At 39.7% G+C, this 24,308-nt stretch overlaps 1 protein-coding gene across 1 annotated transcript in view; it reads left to right on the top strand.

Moving 5' to 3' along the window:
• Positions 1–302: 302 nt before the first annotated feature.
• The window catches only part of LOC131223064 (exocyst complex component EXO84B-like), a 32,167-nt gene continuing 8,161 nt past the window's right edge, over positions 303–24,308 (top strand). Inside the window, exons 1-6 of the mRNA XM_058218351.1 lie at positions 303–888; positions 7,433–7,530; positions 11,529–12,573; positions 14,221–14,739; positions 21,826–22,014; positions 22,102–22,238. Coding sequence (XP_058074334.1) covers positions 709–888; positions 7,433–7,530; positions 11,529–12,573; positions 14,221–14,739; positions 21,826–22,014; positions 22,102–22,238 — 2,168 coding nt within the window. The 5' untranslated portion in view covers positions 303–708. The remainder of the gene's footprint in view (positions 889–7,432; positions 7,531–11,528; positions 12,574–14,220; positions 14,740–21,825; positions 22,015–22,101; positions 22,239–24,308) is intronic.

The raw sequence follows: 24,308 nt of genomic DNA on the forward strand, positions 1-24,308 counted from the left end.
TTACCAGTTTAGATATATTATGGACCAAAAAATTACTCTTATTTAATCATCTGGCTATCAGATTGGTGGACATTCATTGGACGGTTGATAATGAAAAGTACCCTATGGCCTTATTTCAAGCAAGTGTCCCAGAATTAGATATTAGGATGTTTCAAACGATCTCCGAAAGTGGTTTCCACAATTTGTTTAGCTTAAATTGAGTTAATAAATGCCACGTGCACCATTTCTAAGTGCCTGCGTATCAAGTGTCACACGCAGGCGGAGTATCGTATCAATAACTCCTCTCCGTGGATATCCTCGCGCCGAAGGGAGAGAGTGGGAGAGAGATTGGAAATGGCGGGCGAGTATTCTAAACGCGGTTTCGTAGGATCGTGATTCAATCAACTGCATCATCATCATCTCCTCAGAAGAGAAAATCCCCATTTTCCGTTCGCAGATTCTCCTTCCAGAAGATAGATCTGATCTGATTTGGTCTGAAATGAGATCTCGTCCGTCGATCTTGATCATGCCCCCTTCCCCAAAACTCTCAGAGAGGTGGAGGTAGCCCCAAAACGAAAAGGAAATACTTCTCTACTTTCCTTCCAATTTCCCTTCGGATCGAGATTTCCTTGGCATTGAGATAGAGATAGAGAGTTTGTATAGAGAGAGAGAGAGAGAGAGAGAGAGAGAGAGAGAGAGAGAGAGAGAGAGAGAGAGAGAGAGAGAGAGATGGCGTCGGGGAAGTCGTCTCGATCGTCTCGTGCGTCGGCCGGCTTGGTGTCGAAGGGGAGCGCGGGTGCTGCACAGGACGCAGATTCGCAGCTGGAGGATAAGCTCAAAGGCTTCAGGACCGACCGCTTCGATCCTGATGGTTACCTTCAGTCCAAATGCCAGACCATGAATGAGAAGGTGTGCCCTTTCACCAGTTCCCTGGTTTTTCTTTTTCTGCAATTATGTCTTTGAATTCGGTTACATATCTTTTTCGTGCGTTTGCGATCCGATAATTAGGCTAATGTTTTCTGGATGAGCATTCCGTGCATGCGGAGCCCGTCTTCCAATGATCCAGATCGTTTGTCTGGTGGGTTATTCCGTTGGCTAAAAAAAATCTCCTCTGTTGCAAGCTCCCCATGATAATGTACAGAGTTCTTTGCAGCTGCCCATGGACCATTCGCTGTGCTTTTCTCCTTTTATCCGTCCATTTAGCAGGCCAATTATTTGATGGTTAGGATTGTATGGGGGAAGCTTTGTGCTGCAGCAGCGCACATCTGTTGCCCTTACCAGGTGGACGGTTTGGATCGCTAAAAGGTGGTTCTTATCAGTACAGAGTGTGGGCACTGATTAGAATGCCATAATTCCAGCCTATCAGTGTGTATTTCCTCATCATGAATATGGGACTCTTTTTATCTGTACGACTATAAAACGATACAACCACCACTCTGCTGGTTAGTGATCCTCTCGTTAATTCTACAATGCAGCGCTGGCATCAAGTGAAGAACAAAAACAAGCACAAAAGAGAAACCGTGGGATGGGCTAAACATGAAAATTCAAGGGAACCAGATACATGATCTGTGCAGCCAGTTGTGGTCTTCCAATCCGGCTGAAAATTAAGTAGGAGATCCCCTTGAACTCAGGTCTAGCTAGACTAGACAGTCCATAATCATAAAGGATATGCTTCTCTTGATATGATCAACCAAAGCAGAATTTCCTTTAGAAAATTCTCCTATTACTTTAACACGATGAGGCACCATCTTCCATATTAAGTTTTTTCTTGGCTTTAAGGGACCCATGTTCCACCCACTAACTAGTTCAGGAAGATTTCCATTAAGGAACCAGCAGACTTCAAAGATATCCAAGAGGAACCCCTATTAGTTTCAGGATCCTACGAACTAGGTGTCGTGCCTGCTCTGAATTGCGTTTCAGACTCTCTCACCTGCTCCCACTTTCTTGCCTATTTGTACATGCTTACATTCTGAACAGATGCTTCTCTGCTTCTGCACTCCGATTGTAGCCACTTTACTTTGTGCAAATATAGAACCCCAAGATGCTTCTTGCTGCACCTCATTTAGGGAAAAGGTGGTTTAGTGTGGTCCACACTTTCCACATGTTGATGACACAAGAAGCACATGTTGGTAAGGGGCCATTCAACACTTCTTGAGGTTATCCACCATAAGAATCTTATTGGCTGTAGCTAGCCACATAAAAGCTTGCACTTTGTGTGGGACTTGGGCTTTCCAGACTCTAGCATACACAGAGAGCTTCCATCACTAGATGAGAGAGTTGGAATAGAGACTTCGAAGTGTGACAATTGAAGTTCGTATAAATTGTCCCTGCAAATTCTACCATGACAAATGAAGTGTGCATGCATGGCACCCTTCTCGGGAACCTGGAAACATCAAAGCACCCTTAGGGCCTGTTTGGTCCATGGGATTAAATGGTATGAAATTGTATTAGATGGATTAACCCCATTATTGTACAATGATTGCATGTCTGGAAATACCATGGTATTTTGGCCATTCAATCCCCATGTTTGGGATAAAATTCTTGCTATGGAAAAATACTGGATTAAGCAAAATCCCGTTTGGTGGACCATGGAATTGTTGTTTTTTTTTGGAAAAGTTACTGATTATATTAATAGAAAGAGAGAAAAACAGAACAGAAGATAGGAGGCTGAACCACCGAGGGAGTGATTCAGCCTACTACATAGAAAGAAACAGCAAATTACAATCCTTTAATTTGTCAACATTGATCGCCCACTCAACTACTAAAAACCTAGCTCTAGAAGCGACGGAATCCGACAAATTTGAAGTCCCCTTGAAGCATCTGCCATTTCTTTCTTCCCACACTGCCCACCAAACAGCAAGAAGACTCATTCTCCATAGTTTAGTCCTTTTCTTCCCCAATATTATACCACGCCAAGCTTTTAGGAAGTTTCCTGTCGAGTTAGGGACGGACCAAGCCATACCAAAACGTCATAATATATGAGACCAGATGTGGTAGATGAATGGGCAATGGATGAATAAGTGATCCACCGATTCCTCACTGGACATACAACACAAGCAGACATTAGTGATGATCATCCCTCTTTTTCTCAAGTTATCTACCGTGAGAACTCTTCTCTTGCCCACCAGCCAACCGAACCCCACAATCTTAGGAGGGGTTTGATACTTCCAAACCTTGTTGGTGAAGATCTCTTCTCCCTTTTCGGATACATTGTCGGTATTCTTGTAGAAAGTTTTAACTGAGAATTCCCTTGATTTATGGTAGTTCCACACTAATTTGTCTGCACTTTTCTGATCTAACTTGACATTTTGAATGCGGTTCAGCAGGGCAAGAAATTCTTCAACTTTGTGATCTAGCGTAACCAAATTCACTATGGTTGTCTGTCACTTGTACACGTGTATAACTAGAATGTCACGTGTAAAGGGCGCATATGGATCGGCATGCATAAAACACATGCATCAATGTGGGGCCCACATGTGTAGTTGCTTTCAAAATCCACTGGAAATCTTGCATGGGACCAAATACAATTCCATCCCACCTAATCCCAACCCTTCTCGCCCTCCCCACACACCGGATGGAATTTGCACGGGACCAAATGCAATTCCATCCCACCTAATCCCATCTAAGCCCACGCAACAAACAGGTCCTTAGTTTTTCACAGAGTAGATTTGCCATTTCAGATTGTTTGAAAAATGATCCTGGATTAACAGAAAACATTTTGGGTAGTGATCAAATTCAGCATTAATCTTTCCTCAAAAAAAGAAAAAGGAAAAAAAGAAGAGAATTTCAGTAAATTCAAGAGTTGGGTTCGTTTTGCATTTAGGCATCTTTCCTTCTCGTAAGGATTTCTATAGTAATTTCCAAATCCTCGCAGGTGGTGCCAACTGTTAAAAACGTTAATGCCATCTTCCCTTGCTAGGTGGAGTATGAAATAAAAGAACTTCATATGAAATTTTGTATGAAGTGTTTCCCGTAGTAAGACTCAGAAAGTTTTAGTCATTTATGTAATCTTAAGCTGAGGTGAAAAGTCTTTTCCTTCCTTTTTTTGTTATGTAGGAATGATCATGTACAGCTCATAGCCCCTCCCCAATCATATAGCTCAATGTGTTACATGTGTACATTTGAGTTCCATAAAAGGTTGGCCCCACCACGAAGATCAGCTGGCATGAAAATCAGGCTGATCGGAACATTAAAAAAGTGGCCTAAATCTGTGTTCCTTGACTGATTGTTGCCCATCCGTTGACTTCAAAGGCATAGCCTGCTTGATGAACGGACCAGTATGATTTTTGCTCTTTATGGTGGGACCAGTGTTTTAAATAGCGTGTGGTGTATAGTGTAGTGTTTGGCCCTCTATAGTGCGTAGCATAAACTACACGATGTTTAATATTTTAATTGAAATAATAGAAAGATATGATCAAATTTACAAAATGCATAATTCCTACGAGTTCTTGACTGTGAATTGGATCGTCAACCACATATTTCCGTGCAAAATCTGTCTCTTTGCCTTCAAACATCTCTAAGTGTGACTTCTTCTTCTTCTTCTTCTTCTTCTTGTCTCTCTCTCTCTCTCTCTCTCTCTCTCTCTCTTTTATTATTATTATTATTATTATTATTTTAATTTTTTTAATTTTAAATTAAAAATTTTTTTATTGAAACATCACAAATTCACGATATGGACCACAATTTGGATGGTCCAGATTACTCTTCATAGCATTTTAACTATGCTATGCTACATAGTACTACATGGTACGCTATGAGCACTGCTGAAAACACCGTGGGACTCACCCTTTGTACAATTTGGATGCCCTACACATGTTACACATTGGCAGGAAAGAAAGGTGCATCATGCTTTAGCTTGCTATGAGTTATACGTGATCATTTTTCTTTGTTCCGTGGAGTCTTTTGATAGATCCAATCATGTAGGGTGACTTTCCATGGACAATTACTGGCATAAATATATCTTGTGTGGAGGGAAAAATCTAGATCATTGATATCTTAAAAAAAATCTAGATCATTGATATCTTTAAAAAAATCTAGATCATTGATGGGCTTGCTGAAAATCTATCCTATTGCAGACCCCAAAGCTCTTCAAAAGCCTAAATCTCACACTTGCAAAACAATCCTAGATCATGTGGTTTCTAAAAGATTGATGTCCGGCCTTCTACATTGATATGAGAGTGAGAAATAATCTAAAGATTAACTGCTGCTTGTGAATTTTGGCAACCATGGTGTCGTCAACTATTTTTATAGCTGGATCGCTGTATTGTTTTGTTTACAGTACTTTTTATGTGGTAGGCTTGGTGAAGGTAGCAAAGAAAAGGAGAGAGGGTTCCCTTTTCTTGATATCTCTAGAGGATTACTGGGGTTTCCTGTAGAAGCAGCTTCAATTTGGGACCCAATGGTGAGTGGTTGGAAAAAAAAACAGTCGGAAAGGAAGTATCTATGTGAGGAGGATTACTCTTATTAAATGTGTTCTTTCAAACCTTTGGGTCTATTCTATCTTTTTAGATGCCAGCGGTGGCAAAGAAAGTAGAGTGAATTCATAAAAGCTTCGTGTGGAAAGGGAATTGTGAGGGGAACAAATTTCATCTTGTGAAGCGTCGGGATGTCCAAAAGCAGGAGAGAGATGTGGATATAGGGTGGAGATGGTTAGAGAAAGGAATTGGTTATCTTGGCAAAAATGGTGGTGGAGATACAGGGGAAACCAAAATTCTTTGTGGAAGGATATTGTGAGAGGGAAATATAGTGACTTTAGATGATGTTGAGATTTCCTGGCTTGCATTCTAGAAGATTCAAGTGGGAAACCTAAATTCTTTGTGGAAGGATATTGTTAGAGGGAAATATGGTGACTTTAGATGATGTTGGGATTTCCTGGCTTGTGTGGAAAGCAATAAGCTAGCAGGATAAATATATTGGGAGACTGGTAGAGACATCTCTGTACTGTGGGGAGTTCCTCTGAAGAAGGAATTTGCTTTGTTGCTAGTAAGGGAGACAGGGTGCTGTTCTGGTTAGACAAGTGGCCAGAAAATTTCCACTCTATTTTTCACTGTTAGTTTGCAACAAAATGATTGGAGGCTTTCCTGTGTGGAATATTAATCTGAGAAGGAATTTATATGATGATAAAATGGTTTATCTAAATCTCTTGGGCTGCTGCATCAATTATTCATTATTTCATTATCCTTCTGGAGAAGATAATCGGTAAGTGGTCAAAGGGTTGGAAAAATAACTTGAATCTTTTTCCTGAAGTTTCCAGCTATGGGATGTACCATTTCCTCCCTGCTCTGTGAGAGGTTCCAGTTCTGCCAGGACTCAGTGAAAGCCTTTTTTGGGTTATGTTGCTCGGATGTCCTCATCAAGGTTGGACTTGGAGATGACTAACAAAGTCCTAACTTCGGATAATTTCAAGAGGAAGCAAATGGCATTCCTAACATGTCTTGTGTTTGTGGGTGTGATGAGGAATTGGTGGACCATTTGTTTATCCACACTAGGGTCAGTTGGGGTCATATTTGAAATGTGTGTGGTATGTTGGACACGAAATTGCTCCCATAAGGAATTTATTGGGTTGGTTTTCAGGTTCATTCTTGCCTAGAAGAGGCATTCTTTGGAATATATCTCCTTTTTTTTTTTGGGGGGGTGGATTTTGGGATCTGTGGGCTCCTTATTGCAAAAGACATCAGCTGAAGGATTGATGATAACATCAGTCATTTCATGGGTCTCGTTGCCTTTGTAATGAGTTCTTTTGGAATAAAATATGTCATCTTCGTAAATTAAAAAAAAAAACTTTAAAGGTTGAAAGAAACCTTCTAACAACCCATATTACAATTATAGACCATTTTGATTCTATGTATTGTATCATTCCCCATTAATTCAAATTCTTAAATGCATTTGTTTCCAACAACTGTAATAGAGTTATACATTAAAAATAGATTTAAAAAAAACAAGAAAAATTACTAAAAATAGACCACCAATGTTTTCTCACCGACATCCTTTTTAACTTATGGAAACTATTGACATGGTTGTTTTTAACTCTAAGGACTCGTTTCCTTGTTTAATGTTTCAGTCAAGATTTATTTATTTGTACTTTTTTGTGCGCAGTTTCCTAGGCAAGTCTTACATCTTTTGTTATTGCATTACTATGTGCATGAAACGTATTCACATGCCTTTGATGATGTGTGCTGTGAGATTGATTCTTTTTTACCCTCTTCTTTCGAAAATTATTTTTTCAATATGCTATTGTTGCTTTAGTTAACATTCTCATGGTGATAAGGTCAATGGAAGGGAAACCATACAAAGCTAACTCTTCAACTTTTAGTGCATCTATTTGCCTTATGCCTATCAATGTGTATTTGCTTAGTATCAAACATCTTTTACTCTTACAAAAGAAACTATTTTATTTTATTTATTATTATTATTATTTTTGGTGAGGATAACAGTGCTTTGCATTTATTTGCAGGAAATAAGGCACGTGTGCTCTTATCTTCTAGATTTAAAGAAGGCTTCTGCAGAGGAATTGCGTATAAGTGTTTATTCTAATTATGCATCCTTCATCCGGTGAGTGCACTAATGCTCTATGTTAGTAATGATTTTTGGAGTGATAGATGGAGATATCACTTATTATCTCTCTAAATGACCAACAATCCATTCACATTTTTTACTTTGTGAGAATTTCTGATGGTAACCTTCACTACGTTGCTCTCTTTTACTGTCCTTTAGCTTCTTGTTTGAGCTGCTTTGTGACACCTTTCTCTTTTTTGAATGGTAGCTCAATTTTATTTCAGAAAAAAGAAAAACAACTACAAATTAAAAGCGAAAATGAGATGATGGGTGATCATAAAGAAATATACAGATACTCCCCCAACAATAAAAATACGGTTTACAAATCACCCCTCAAACTTGAATCCCATGAAGATAAGATCTAATGAGGAGAAACCCCAATGATGGCTAAGGCTATACATGGACCATTCCAAGACCATACTACCTTCCTTTGAATTCTCCTCTTAAGGAAATTGATCAGGACACATTTGTCTTTGGAATTCTGCAATTTTTTTTTTCCAAGTTCCCCATGGGCCTTCTGTTTTTATATATAAGTTGAGGAAACACCATTTCCATGTAAACAACATTCTTGTTGATTGTTTTTGTAAGTTCCTAGAAACTCTGTTTCCGTCTCTCCAATTCCTAGAAAATACACCATTTAAATTTCCATTCTCATACTTAAGAAACACATTTTTTGTGAATTTTAGGCATGTTTTGATATTTGGAACCGAAGGGAAAAGAAAGGAAAAAATAATAATAATCATTCAATGATAATTTCCATGGGCACTAATAAAACATGGATTTTAGAGTTCTTGTTTGGATAGCAATTGGAAATCTCATAGACCATAGTCCTCTCCCAAAAATCACCTAGTTTCTTGTGCAAAGAATTTAATTTGTGGAAAAGCATGATGATAACTTTGTGGAATCCACCTTTTCCTTTGCCATCCCAACAACACAAATTGTCAAATCAAAGAAAAAACCGTTTTCCTTTTCCATTTTTTGGTATGGAATCCATGGTATCCAAACATGTCCTTAGGAAAAGGAGAGGAAATTACCCCTACCTACAAGTGCCCCACATGGCAGCCACATGTGCCACTGACCATCTTCAAATGGCCACATGTGCAAAATGGACCACCATCCATCTTAAAGTACCATATATGTGCAACATGTGCCACCAACCATCTTTGAGTACCACATGTCCCACACCTTGTCTTCAGGTGGTGTGGTCCACTTTAGCTTTGGGTTCATGTCCTAAAATGATATGATAAAAAATAAGAACGGTATGGAACTAACACATACATCGTGGTGGGGCCCACAAAACTTTTGACATCAACACGGTACCCCACAAAGGTGCCTTGTTAGGAAATCCACTTTGCATGCGGATTTCTTTCAAAAGCTTTTGAAGGAAGTTCCTGCGATGGGAAGCTAGGTGGGGCCCAACATCAGAAATCCACACCGTCTATCCATTTTGCCTACCTTTGAAACCTCCTTGGGTTCCACCGTGATGTTTATATGCCATCCATATCGTTCATAAGGTCATTCCTATTAGCCTGATCCAAAACTTCTGTAGCGGCCCTACAAATGTTTCAATGGTGTATGTTCAATCTTCACCGTTTCCTGTCGTGCGGCCCACTTGAGTTTTGGATATGCTTCATTTTTGGTCTCATGTCCTAAAATGATCTGGAAAAGCTAATGGACGGGGTGGATTTCTCACAAACATCATGTTGGGCCCCACCCTCCCATCGTAGGAACTTCTTGTGAGAGGATTTCCTAGGAAATCCGCATCCTTCCACTTTGAGCGGGAGCGGATTACGTGGTACCTGGGTTTCACGGTAGTGGGTATTTCCGTGATCATGGGGGCCCACTTTGATAAATATATTTTATATCCACGCTGTCCATTAGTTTTTCTAAAAATGAAGCAGATCCAAATCTCAAGTGGACCCCACCACAGGGAACAATGGTCATTGAACGACCACCATTAGAAACATCCTAGGGCTCATCATGTTGTTTATTTGCCATCCAACTTGTTTATAAAGTCATGTAGACTTGTATAACGGGAGAAGACAAATATTAGCTTGATTCAAAACTCTTGTTGCCCCCAAAAAGTTTTCGATGGTGGGAATTCAATCCCTGCGGTGTGGTCCACTTGAGATCAGAATGTTCTTCAATTTTGTGAACATATCCTAAAATGATCCAGAAAAATGGATGGGTTGTGTGGATATACAACACATACATTAGGGTGGGCCCCACGGTCTGACGTTACCCCGGTAACACCTAATCCACTCCAGCTTTGGAAGGATGCCAACTAGGTGGGGCCCACCGTGATGTTTGTGAGAAATCCACCTCGTCCATCTATTTTTCAGATCATGTTAGGGTATGAGTCCAAATTGGGGGCAATTTGGTAAAATTGCCAAATTTCAGACATTTTTACCAAACATAAATTTTTGGATTCAGTACTAAATTTCAGTGTGCAGGAATTTTTTCAGACAATTTAACAATTAGGCATTCCAACACTTATCAGTACTTAAAATTCAGCACACAATGGATCCAAAAATTAATTTCAGACTTTTTTTTTTTTAAATTTTTTTTAAATTCAGTTTACCAAACACACCCTTAGATGATGATGAAACATACTTTTTCCATATTATTGTTTTAGATAAACACACACACACACACACACACACACACACACACACACACACCCACCTAAAGGTAAAAAAAAGGGTCTGAAATCCATTTTTGAGAATGGTTTAATCACCCAACTTGGCCAATACGGCTGCAGATCTATCATACCCAGATCTTTCAAATAGTTGGACTACCAGACTCTAATACTTGTGATAACAACAAGGATCTCCCTTCACTGTTATTTTAAACTTAGATCTTCCTAGATTCGAACTCTACACCTTCAAGGTATTAGAATTTAGAATGCATTGTACCATTTGCATTACAAGCCATATTGAGAATATTGTTGGAAAATACTTCAACATGATTATGCTTATGAGTTGTAACCTGTAACCAGTCCTTAACGTACTGGTATGCTGAGAAGTCTGGGTTTATCCTTGTTGTACTCAATACCTTTACTCAGTTAACGTAGCAGTGAATTTGATGTATGCAAACTAATCGGTTGGCTGATTGACAACTAACCATGAAAAGGTTGCCTGTCCACAGCTTATTCGGATTTCTTATCTCTTTTTCCTATCCGATATTACTGATAAACTAGATAGTGTTGTTTGTTCTTTGCTTGTGATATATATATATATAGTAAATCAGAATATGTGATTTATCCAATATGACTGACAAAGTGGCTAGCATCATGGGTTTGGTCCCCATAGAGGCTTGTTTGACTCCCCTCCCCATGCTTTACCCAATGCACGTGGTTTGCAGGTGATTGCAGGCATTCACAGGGAATAGTCTCGCCTTAATATGGGGTGCGGACACCCTGTTGTCATAAAAAAATCTGATGTATTCTTCCACATGGTTACTTTTCTGGTAACAAATAAGCGCAATCCAAAATTGGGGAGAAGCTTTCTCCATCGAATTAGGAAGGAGCCTGGCAAAGTATCTGTTATTAACTCAAAAATTACAAAACATGAGGATGGATTTTCTCAAAGCCAATTTGGTGAAAATGAAGTTACTGTATTTGTTGTTTGCCTTTAATTTTTGATGGCTAAAAGATCTTCCTGCAGTCGGAAGCAACCTTCAAAATTCCATCACTGGTATCCAATAGTGATGTACTCTTGGAGCAATGTTCAATCTGTACCCACCTCTAATGGATCCCTGTTTAATGCTTTTCTGCTTAGTACTAAACCTTCTCACTAGAAATATCTTCATTGTCATATTTACAAGATGGTCTATGCATTTTTAAATTGTTTATTGACATCAGTTCTTTTTCGTAGACCTTGTTCTTTTGTAGTGAGATCAACAAATCCGTTAAAACTGAGGATTGAGACTGTTGTCTTAATATACCCCTGATAATTGCTTTTGACACAGAGTCGACTATTTCTGTCTATTTACAGCACATCAAAGGAGATATCAGATCTAGAGGGCGAGCTCCTTTCCATCAGAAATCTGCTATCTACTCAGGCAGCTTTAATTCATGGTTTAGCTGAAGGAGTCCATGTTGATTCTCTATCTACTGGTCCTGAAGGCTCTGCAGCACATGATTCATCTGACGTGGAAGACAGAGAACCTACTGACATCGAGAACTGGGCTGCGGAGTTACCTGATATCCTTGATGTTTTGTTAGCAGAAAGGAGAGTGGATGAAGCTTTGGCTGCCCTTGATGAAGGGGAACATGTAGCTGCAGAAGCAAAAGAAAAGAATACATTGAGCCCAGCTGCACTGATGTCATTGCAGACTGCTATTGCTGAACACAGACAAAAATTAGCTGACCAACTTGCGGAAGCTGCATGCCAACCATCTACTCGTGGCGTTGAGCTTCGTGCTGCTGTTTCAGCTCTTAAAAGACTTGGAGATGGGCCCCGTGCTCATACGTTGCTACTTAATGCTCATTACCAAAGGTTCCAGTACAACATGCAAAGTCTTCGTCCATCAAGCACCTCATATGGAGGAGCATATACAGCTGCGCTATCACAACTAGTTTTCTCTGCCATCGCTCAAGCTGCAAGTGATTCGTTGGCTGTCTTTGGCGATGAACCAGCATATGCATCTGAACTTGTGATGTGGTCTACTAAGCAGACAGAGGCTTTTGCACTTCTTGTAAAGAGGCATGCCTTAGCCTCATCAGCAGCTGCTGGAGGTTTAAGAGCTGCTGCAGAGTGTGTTCAAATAGCATTGGGTCATTGTTCTTTGTTGGAAGCTCGAGGGTTGGCGCTTTGTCCTGTCCTTTTGAGACTCTTTAGACCAAGTGTTGAACAAGCATTAAATGCTAATTTAAAAAGAATTGAAGAGAGCACTGCTGCATTGGCAGCAGCAGATGATTGGGTTCTCACCTATCCTCCAGCTAGTACCCGCACATCCAGTAGATCTTCTAATGCACCTGGAATGACTTTCCAGCCTAAACTTTCGAGCAGTGCACACAGATTCAATTCAATGGTTCAGGTGAGTGATTCATTTTCTGTTTAATGTGTAATCTATTGTGACATGGGAAAATGCTCCAATGCTCTCAGAGCACTATAAGATATAGTGCTCCTAGTTGCAGTGGGACACTTAGCCAGTCCAATCCATTGATCTCAACTGTTCATTAGGTCCAAGGCACATTTAATGGGCTGCCATGCAAATGTCACACCGATCTGACAAATATTGACCATTTTATCAATTTTCTCTAATATACACGGTCAGGATTGTTTATCCAATCAAGAATTTGTTCCATCTGTTTGTCAAGGACCACATGGATTGCTTATAATTCAATAGAATCACTTTTATTAGGCAATCACAACCGTCCCTTCCATGGCTTGGAAAAAGGATGGCTTTAGAAAATAAGGCGAAATCAAGGACGGATTGGATCATTTGTTCAGTGTGATTTTTGCATGGTGGCCCCTGAAATGTGTTCTGGATTCAATGGACAATTCAGATCGATTCATTGGAGTGCCCAAGTTAACCGATGCAACTAGGAGCACTATAACTTTATAGTCATCCAAGAGAACTGGACTCTCTCTCTCTCTCTCTCACACACACACACACACACACACACACACACACACACGTGCGCGCGCGCACACTTTTGTTAGCAACATCCCCAAACTTTTTGAATGACATCTGGGATGCCCAATCATCAGCTGGGAATGTTCATTCAATAGTACCATTGGGAGCAAGCCGTGGTGCAAGAATCATGGGGCCGATTTGTTACAAGTGTACATTGTTTATGAGCAACAGATCACGTGGTTAGAATCACTAAATCAAAACCTACTTCGGAATAAAAAGCAATACAAAGTGGGATTTATTGAACAGATCTCTCAAGATGACGATTGGAACTATTTTGTTTCTCCGCTCAATCTTGACCGTCCATTTTCCATGCTATTGATAAGATGTTTAGGATCATCCAATTTGGTGTGATTTTCCACCATGGCTTGCTCCTAGTTGTATGAATGATGAACAGTTCAAATTGGTGACGGGTCATCCCATGTGTCATTTAAAAGCTTTGGCTATGTTGCTGATGTTCCCATGAAAGGTGGTGACATTAGAAAAACCAATATGCATTATGCGTATGTAGATATTGTATTCCCTATTTCGGTGTCACGCCCTTGTTGTTCTTTTGACTTCAGGTGGCCAAGTTACTGGTTTCACATATTACATGTTAATGTTAGCAATCCTGATAGTCTTGGTATTGTAACTGTTCTTTATATAAACTGACTTCGTGATGCCATAAATTGTCAAAATCTTATTTACTGTTTCTCTCATTCATCTGAATGTAGTTGATATGTTTTTAAGAGCTCATTTTCACATTTTAGTTGTTTGATTGTTTAGTTATCTTGGCTATTTGTCAAAGTGTTAGAGCATATGATTTGCTAATATTCCAATATTCTCTTGACCAAAATTCTCATGTTTCTGCACATCCTTCCTTGACATCTTAAAGAATTCATTTATGCAATATCTTTCCACTAATTTCTAACCATGTGTCTCAATATAAATATTTGATGCATATGGGCCTATTTATTATCAGGATTGGAGGTCATTGTGATCAATTTCCATCATTGAAGGTCTTTGACCTGTAATAAATTTAACTTCATGTCATGCATGTTTTTGCAGGATTTCTTTGAAGATGTTGGACCACTATTGAGTATGCAATTGGGTGGTCACACATTGGAAGGTCTATTTCAAGTATTCAACTCCTATGTCAACTTGCTGATTAAGGCATTGCCAAGTTCAGTGGAGGATGATGGAGACTTTGAAGGTTCTGGGAATAATAAACTTGTTAGTATGGCTGAGACCGAAGCTCAGCAAATAGCTTTGTTAGCAAACGCATCTTTATTAGCAGATGAGCTGCTTCCACGTGCTGCGATGAAGCTTTCCCCACTCCAGCTGGCTACTGGCAAGGATGATTCCCGTAGAAAAGCTTCAGACAGGCAAAACCGTCAGCCAGAGCAAAGAGAATGGAAGAGGCGTCTCCAACGCTCTGTTGATGGGTTGCGAGATAGTTTCTGCAGGCAGCATGCTCTTGATCTTATTTTCACAGAAGATGGTGATACCAATTTAAGTGCAGAGATGTACATAAGTATGGATGGAAGTGTATACGAGCCTGAGTGGTTCCCATCTCCAATATTTCAGGTATTTTAATGTGTGCAAGCTTGTATCATGTGCAGTAGATCGTCCCTCCTCTCTCCTATGTTAACCGTCGCTATTTATGGACAGCTCAAGTGAAATTGCATGTTACAGCCAACTTCTATCTCCCAATGTTTTCTCCAGTTCTACCTAGTATTTCCATTTTCACTTCACTAGCAAGTATTCTCATTCTATCTTTATCAAAATTTCAAGTTCCAGCCGTTCGAAAGCTGTTTCCTGACTAAAGGTGGTTGTAATCACCATGTTCTCTTTTAATATTGTAAAGTCCAATGTTTTAAATATCAACGATATTGGCTGATATATTCCACGATATATCTTGTATCCCATTTGTGTGATGTGAAATGCATGGGTAGTGTTGATATATCCCACATGTTCGATCTGGTGAGCATTTTCAGTTTCCAATCCTTTTTTTTTTTTGTTGAAATTATGTTAAATTAGTGGGAAATGGTTGTAAATCCACTAGTTCTTCATGTTTTGCATGAAAAATTATGGAGTTGGGGCTTTGATTTCAATATCCATTGGTTATTCATGTTCTCCAATTTTTTTTTCTTCGAAATTTTCCTTCAACCAGCTGTCAATTAAGACTAATTTCGAAGTGTTTAGGAGTATTTGATGAATGATCATCATATACATTCTAATTTCAAAATTTGAGTGTAGGTGGTCCGAGTTGGGGAAAATTCAAAATTTCTCCAATTTCTCCCAAATTGCTTGTAATGTTGCACTCCAAACATGAAATCAAGCATGTATGAGGGTTGATCTACTGATTTGTTAAGTCCTTGTCATTTTTTGGAAAATAAAAATATTTTTTTAGTTAAAAATTATTAAATTTTTTTTTTTTTTTCGAAATTTCTCTTCAACTTGCAATTGTCAATTGAGACTAATTTCGAAGTATTTAGGAGTAGTTGATGAAATGATCATCACATGCACTCTAAATGTTATACATTCAATTTGAATATAGTTGCATTAGTTCAGTCAAACAACGCACAACTTGGGATCCTATACAAAGGAAACCTATTATGTGCACTTCTTTTTTGAGATGCTATGATTTAAAAGTGTATATTATGGTCTTTGCTAACAATCTCTGAAGTTTTATTGAAAAATTCAACCATTTTCCTAATGTTTCCCCATGTTTCCCAAAAAAAGTGCGATAAATTATCCTATACAAATGATATTATATCCCGTGCGATAACCGATATGTATTTGTATCCCAAAGATGTGATATGTAACGCGATACGGATATTTCAAACACTGGTAAAGTCCTGTGGCAGTTCTAGTTTTTGTAACCCATTCACTGCCGGAACTGATTTTTATCTCTTAAGCCAACCTAAAGACGGATACGTTGACAATCATTTCTACCCACATCCTCAGTTTTCTTGTAAGCTCACTGCATATTGGGTGTAGACATTATTCTGTAATCGAATTCATGTGGGGGCACATTGTATCTACATGTATGTCCAAGATGCACACCCCGACACTTTTTGGAAATCTGAGAATCGATAGATTGACATAATGATTTCTACCCACTGCATCCTGAGTTCTTGTTAGCGTACTGCATATTTAGTTTTCTTGTTAACTTCATATTTTGTGCACACATTATTCTGTAATATGTGGTATGATTGAATTCATGTAGGAGTACATTGTGTCCATATGTATGTTCATGATGCACATAACAAAATTGTTTGAAAATCTGAAAATTGATATAATTGACATAACAATTTTAAAGCCCTTTCTGCGTTGTAGTATAGGTATAGCATTTTGTTTGTTCTTTTTGGAGTTATTTGTAGTTTGCTGTGAGAATTTCTCATCTTCCTTTTGTTTTCTTTTTTTGAATAAAATTATCGTGATTTCAAAAAGAAAAGAATATTGACATAATGATTTCTACCTGCTTCATTCTCAGTTCTTGTAACCTTACTGTATTTTTAGTTCACTTTTTCTTTTCTTTCATTTCCTTTCTTTCCTTCCTTTTTTTTCCCCTGCAATGTCTACCCCTAAAAATAGTCTGTGATATCTCTACTATATATAGTGCCAATAGCTTTGTTCATTTTGCCCTTGCAATTAGTCTTCCCAACATTGGTTAGAAGAGGGTAAATTCGTCATAAAAATGCAACAGATGTACTGAGAAGCTTACTGCATATTTTGTGCAAATTTTTCTTTAATATGTCAATGCTTAGGAGAGAGGAAAAAAAAAGGAAAACGAATCTGTTATATTGCATACATTTGAATTCATGTAGGAGTAACTGTTTGCCCATATGCATGCTCGTGATGCATGCCACGAACGCTTTTGGAATTTTTTATAAATGACAGAGAAAAAACAACAATCACAGAAGTATCCTGGACTAAATTTGCTTCCAAACTCCAAAGACATTTTCTTTTCTGAAATATCTCTCAGTTATGAAATTGGCTACTTAGCTATCCAAACTGAATCTGAGCAGGCCTGTCAGCGGGAATGTGGGAGTCGAGCACTTTGAGGCTAAGTTATCAAATTCTTTCTTGTTTGACTGGAAAAGCTGGAACCTTATTTTCTTATCCATGTTAAAGTTGTTCTTGGGGGTACTAAACATTTTGGATGGATAGAACACTCCAATAAGGTTACTAAATATGTGACATGCATGCGCTTGATCATAGCTATTGTTCATTAGGTAGGTCTGACCATGTACATATTATTGCTCAAAGAATGGACTGGTCCAGGGTTTGTATGGACCCATGTTTATGTTGATGTGGACGGTTGTCAAATTCATTTTAACCATCCACTTTTTCTTCTTCCTTTTTTTTTTGTTTGTTTTGTTTAATGTTTTTGCGATTTTACATGTTGCATTCTATGGTTTTGTGCATCACATGTGCCTTTTTATTTGTGGATATATAAAGATTACACACATACCAACAAAAAAGAAGAAGGAATAATACATGCATACATATAAATGTCATCATCATCATCTAAGCCTTGTCCTGAGGACCATATCCGTAGGTAAACCATGGGTCATCAAATCTTTTCTTACTACCTCCGCCTGTGTTCTTTTGGGCTTCCCCTTTTACCTTTTAGAGCCTTCAACCTGAACCAAATCACTCGGCCTAACTGGTGCAGTTCTTGGTCTTTGTTATGCATGTTCAGGCCATCTAAGTCTACTATTCCTTATTTTATTTCCTATTGGTTCTACTCCTAAGTTTCCATGCACGCATTTCTAATTCTATCCATCCTCATTTTGCCACTCATACATCTCAACATCCTCATTTCAACTGTGCTCATCCTATAAACATGTTGTTCCTTGACTGATCAACATTCTGTCTCATAAAGCGTGGTTGGTCTTATAGCTCAGCACCACCACCATCGTCTAAGCCTTATCCCAATTAATTGGGGTTGGTTAAAAAAAGAAAAACTTGCCTATTTTTTACTGTACTCACTTCTGATCCAATGTGTTGCTTAAGGAACACTCTAGCATGAGTTTGGAATGTCATATTGTTCAGATCCATCATGGAAGTTATGGCATAGGTTTGATGCCAGCTACCAACCCGACGCAACTCTCCTTTATTTGGCTTGGTACTGGCAATGAGAGCACAAAACTCCCGTAGGTGCAATGTAATAGACTATCTAATAGTTTGTTACAATCAAGTGCTATCTAAGAGTCTATTATATAGGTTGATTACAATCAACGAGTTGTCTGGTCTTATGGCTATCCTATAAAATTTCGTCTTTAGCTTCATTCATATGTGGTGATGACATTAAACTATAGAGGCACGGCTCCTCTTCATCCACCCAGCTCTAATTCTATGAGCAACATTCTTCTCAATCTCTCCTCTCCTGATTTGTTTTTCTTTTGAAGGATAGTGGGAAATATTATTAAAATCAGCAAGAATAGAAACAGGAAAAGCCAAAAAAAAAAAGAAAAAGAAAAAAAGAGGAAGAAGAAGAAGAAAGAAACAAAGACAAAACTAGCTCTTGACATAAAGAGAGCTTGACAGCAATAAGAGGACTGCACTGCAGTGAGAGGCTAACATCTGAAAGAAACCTAAAACTACTGAATGGAAGATAAACAACTCATCTCTGCTCACTCCCTCTGCCAAAGATCAGCTTCTGAGTTCTTTCTGTACGTGCTTAATGGAGAATTCCCAACGTTTGCACAGATCACGTGCTTCTTCTATAAAATCAGCAATTCTCCACAAATAAGCTCCACCTCCCATCCATGAGATGACATTTCTTGAATCCCCCTTCAAATAAAACCGGGCCAGATGTATTATCATTGGGGATTCTGCATGCTTGAAGAAGGCAGCCACTTCTGCATGTCTGGAGTCCTGAATACCAACTGGACATGAAAACTTGAAGGTGGTTCAACCACAACAGTTCCGAAGGATACTCCCGATTCCCAAAGGCAATGGGTTTCCTACGAATACCCATTGAAGTGATGTAACCCACTGGAGGAGCTTTCCTAGTCACAGGAGGGTCCGAATAGTGCCTGCCACAATGAAGAACCTCGCCCATCTGACTTGCATTGAGGGTGAAGAAAGACCCTTGAAACTGGCCGTTTGTGACTTCTCTTAAAATATCCTTCTATTTCTCTCTAGCCAAAGAGATCTAACATCTTCCACAACAACGACCTATTCGGACCCAAGCATTAGCAGTCCAACTGGTGCCTTCCAAATTGAATGCAGCATGATCCATGTCATCCCAAACTTAGCGGAAACAGCAGTCCATATTCCCCTCACGCAAATGCAGCAGAGTAAATGTTTGGCTGATTCTTCCTGATGGAGGCAGGAAAAGCAGCAATTTACTATATACATCCCCCTCCTTTCAAGCTGATCAGCGGTGAGAATTCCCTCTCCTTTTAAGCTGATTCTTCCTGCTGTGGTTCTCCCCCAATGCAACAGATGGCTATCTAACTGAAAATAGGGATGCAGCTTGGGTTCGGGTTAACCCAAAGCTGACTGACCTAACACCGTGTTTGGTTCAGGTTGTCAGGGTCCTCGGGTTGGGTTTGGGTTGAAATACGCCAACATGATTTGAATTTGCATTTGGGTTGAGCAAATTTGGCTCTGGTTAGGTTGGGTTGGGAACAATCACATGTATTTGGGTCAGGTTGTGTTGGGTTGGGTCAGGTCGGGTTGGGACAAGTATGGAGGACTTCGGGTTGGAATTCTGGTCGGGTTGGGTTGTGAGATGGGTATTCTTGAGGTTGGGTTGGGCTTGAGTTGACCCTCAACCCGATCCAACCTGCCCGAGTTGCACCCCTAACTGAAAATACTCGGTCAACCTCCACCTGGGGATGTATGCACTAGTTAAAACGGACAGCACTCGAGTAAGGCCTCCAATCTCCTTATATTTAAGATTTCAACAAAAGGAAGGACACCAAACTGTTGAACCTCTGACATGCTGATAAATTGAGGACACCAAGACTCCTTGACAGCTAGAAATGGTGAATAGATCTTCAACAAGATATGTCAAATGAGCTTCAGCAAACCATATGTTTTCCTATCACCCATTCCGACCGTAAAACGGAGAATGTTAGAACTGAAAAGGGGTGGTATCCTAGATATTGCTCTCCAGACTGACGAGCCAGGTCTGACAATGTCCACATTGACATCCCAACTGTTTTCAGCAATCCTGTACTTCCCAATCGAAAGCCGCTATTTTGGGGTGTGTGTGTGCTTGTGTGTGGGTGGGTGGGGAGTGGGGAGCAAGGACAAAAAAAGAGAGAGCGTGCACATCTCTCTCTCTCTCTCTCTCTCTCTCTCTCTCTCTCTCTCTCTCTCTACTGAAGGTCTAAACATGTTGTAGAAGGAATGAATTGAAAAGCACCCGATTTTTCCATGTTCCACACCCTTCTATCTCGTTCTTCCATGAACCACCGGGAAACACTACGGAGAAGCCCCTGTAGCTTCACAAATTCCTATATTTCCTCATCGAGCAGATTCCCACAACATGGTTAGCAGTCTCAACTAATTCCTCGTTTCCACTCCTGTTACTAAAATTGAATTCCATATATGCTATTTTAGGCTGGCTGATTTTAGAACATGTACACTGTAAAGTGTCCCTCCATAGTTCTAGCTTTGCTTGTCTCCTCAATCAAAATTATGTCATCTGCTGTTGATTCATACATATAAATGACAAACATGTAAGTTCTCATGCATATATGAGTATTGAGGAATGGTCACATACATCACGTGTGTGAAAGTTCACATGCAGGTGCGGCCCCATCTTTCCTGCCAACGTGTCATGTGTTGAACATCTGAGCTGTGCAAAAGTTAGGCCACACCAAGAAGGTCCCCCTGTTCAAATATCATGACGGTTCACTAATGGTGCAGGACACACTATTCAAATGAATGGACAGCCAGCAGTTTGACCTAAGTCACTGGTGTGGTCCACCTACCAAGTAGATCATCCTGGTTTTCATCCCAAATGATCTTCAAGGTTGTATCCACCTTTTGCAAAACTTGGATGTGCAGCACAAACGACATGTTGCAGACAGTTCTTATGCATTCACATGTGTAATCATTAAATATACAAACATGCATGCACAAGCTGACATGTTGGGATTTGATAGGTTTTGAGTTTGAAATACTGGAATTATGATGTTATCCTTTGTTGTTTAATTGTAGAACATTCTGTTTTGAAAAATGCTAGCTTGTGGTTTATTCCAAGGTAATATTGCTTCTTACTGACTGTTTCTGGATGGCTCCATGTCATCTGCTATTGCAAGAAAATCTTGGAATACCTCACACGCACACCGCACATCTGTGCTATACGCAAATCTCCTCTCAACTAACAATGGGTGTAAATTGGACAAATAATTTTAGTTTTGGAATTGATGTGAAATCTAAATTGTTCAAATATCTTCTACTCATACACTAAAGATTGAACTTACAATGTGTGGGAATGGACATAAATAATTTTAGTCTAGGCATTGATGTAAATATAAATTGTTCAAATATCTTATATTTTTACACTAAATATCGAACTTTTCAAGTGCTCCACTTTGCAGCATGGAAGGCGTACTTTCATTTATAGGCTACATTCACGTTGTTTTGGTAATTTTTGTTATCAAGCTCTTGTGCCTCAGTGCCATTGCTATTTGTTTTCAGGAACTTTTCACGAAGTTGAACAGGATGGCAAGCATAGCTGCCGACATGTTTGTAGGCAGGGAAAGGTTTGCCACTGTGCTATTGATGAGACTCACAGAGACTGTCATCCTGTGGCTTTCAGACGACCAAAGCTTTTGGGATGATATTGAGGAGGGGCCAAGGCCTTTGGGTCCTCTTGGTCTTCAGCAGGTATATGGGGGTGATTTGCCTAACCAGTTTCCTGCTTGGCGCTTGTTCCATGGACTGACATTTTTGTTCGTATGGATTATTGTGCAGTTCTATCTGGATATGGAGTTTACAATGCTCTTTTCAGCCCAAGGAAGATACTTATCTCGAAATTTGCAACAAGTTATCAAAGACATCATATCTAGAGCTCTGGCTGCATTTGCTACAACTGGAATGGATCCATACAGGTAAACTACTTGCTGTTAGCATATAGATAGTATATCAAAATTCAGTGCCTTTTTTTCTGTTGTTTTCCTGTTTGATTTAGTTGTATGTTCTGGTGCCTGGTGCTAATTGCATTGGAGGAATCAAAGCATAGGCTGAAATGGAACAAGGAATGAACTGCAAAGACGTGGCATGCAGTCCTTGCATAACATTCAGCAGCAGGGGTCATCTACCCATGGTTCCTTTCACTTTCACCTTAATTCCATCGTGACACTCTCATAAAGATCTGAGCAAAGGGGAAAAGGGGGTCATTGTGACATTGGTGGATGTGGATGTCTTGGAAGATTGGCGAAGTATACGAGTGTTTACTCTAACCTGGAGGGGATCACTTTCCATCTTTCATTATTTGTTCACGGTCATTTAATATATCGTTCACCTAAAATGCTTGGAGCCTATCACTTTTAGGGCTGTCAATGGGTCAGGTTCAGGTCGGGTCCTATATTACCCATACCTGGGCTAACCAGGTTTTGGTCTTGCTGGGTCCAGGTCTTGTTCGGATCAGGTACACATCGGGTCTCTTAATCTAGGTTTCAAGCTGGGTGGGAAGTTTAAAAGCACTTATATGGTTGGCCCACCCAATGGATGGATTAGATTGCGCATGTGCCACTTTGACACATGTATGGTGTGTAAATGGGCTCTTAAGAAACCTCATTTTGTTGCCAAAATCATCTACACACACAGAATAAGAGACCACCCGTACTTGACCCGACTTTTATTGGGTTCATGAGATGGTCCTAACTTGAACCTATTTAGACCCAATTTTAACCAAGTCCAAAAAGGTGAGACCCAAACCTGACCTGAATTCTTAACGGGTCCAAAAGATGGGACCCAAACCCATTGAAATCAGGTTAGGTCCATCAGGGACCTGCAAGTCCAAGTACCATGCATTAATCACCCCTGGTAAGGAGTCTCGAACACAAGACCTCCCACTCTAATACCATTTTGATGCAGGACAACTAATCACTTGCTCTACAAGCTCAAACTGATAGAGTGTGGCAAATCAATCCCATTATCTCATAGCCCAGGCCTCACTTCACATGAGTTAGGCCCTTGGCCGAACCCTCCTCGTGGGCCCCACTTCACATGGGTCTCATTTCACACGAGCCATCCACCTCACATGGGCCGCCCACCCCGAGTGTGCCCCCGCTTCACACAGGCCATCCCACTCAAGCCCGGTGTGAAAATGCCCTTGCATTATAGGACATGCCCCTAGAAAACCTAGCATGGCATGAATCACTTGTTTGGCATGCATTACCATTTTTATGCTCCAGGACAAAGCTCGGTTCTCCTTTTGTTAGAAATGACCAATTTCGCTTATCAGAAAACTCCATCTGTTATGTTCTCCATAAACGTAGATATGCTATATCTTGTATGATTTAAGAAAATAAGAAGGGATACTACAAAATTTTCTTGATGCCAAGTTTCTGCCAAGGTAACTAGAAGGGTTTAGAAAGAGGATAATTAAGTCATTCTTTTTTCAGCAGTGCATGTCTTGTACTGGCATTCAGCTTCTTAGATGACAATTTACAGTGACAAGACTAGTTGCTAGTTTTGTGTTTTGGCGGGTTTGGATCAGTTCCTAGTTCGCGATTCTCGCCTGGTTTGGTTCATCATCAGTTCATTCTATTGGCAGCATAGATAGGCAAAATCAATCTAATTGAAGTTATGGCCTCTGATTGAGTGGAATTGCATTATAGGATTCATGTACCCGATCCCAATTAATTGGGATTAGGCGTAGGTTTTTTTTTTTTTTTTTGAAAGGTAACAGTACCAGGGATGATAAAGCGTAGATGATGATGATGATGATATATGCAAACTTCAAATACTGCATTCATTCAATTTATAAAACTGAACCGTTTCTAGCTCAATGTCATTGTCCCTGTGCTTCCCCAAGCGTAGACTGTGCGGCACACTCATCTCATAGATCCATTGTGAACGAGTCAGCCCCCAAGTGCACACGCCACGAGCTAAATACCACAACTCACTAAGAAGATGAGAGACAAATGTATGGAAGAATGCCTTTTATGCCTTTT

This window comes from Magnolia sinica, chromosome 13 (genome assembly GCF_029962835.1).
Source record: "Magnolia sinica isolate HGM2019 chromosome 13, MsV1, whole genome shotgun sequence".
NCBI lineage: Eukaryota > Viridiplantae > Streptophyta > Magnoliopsida > Magnoliales > Magnoliaceae > Magnolia > Magnolia sinica.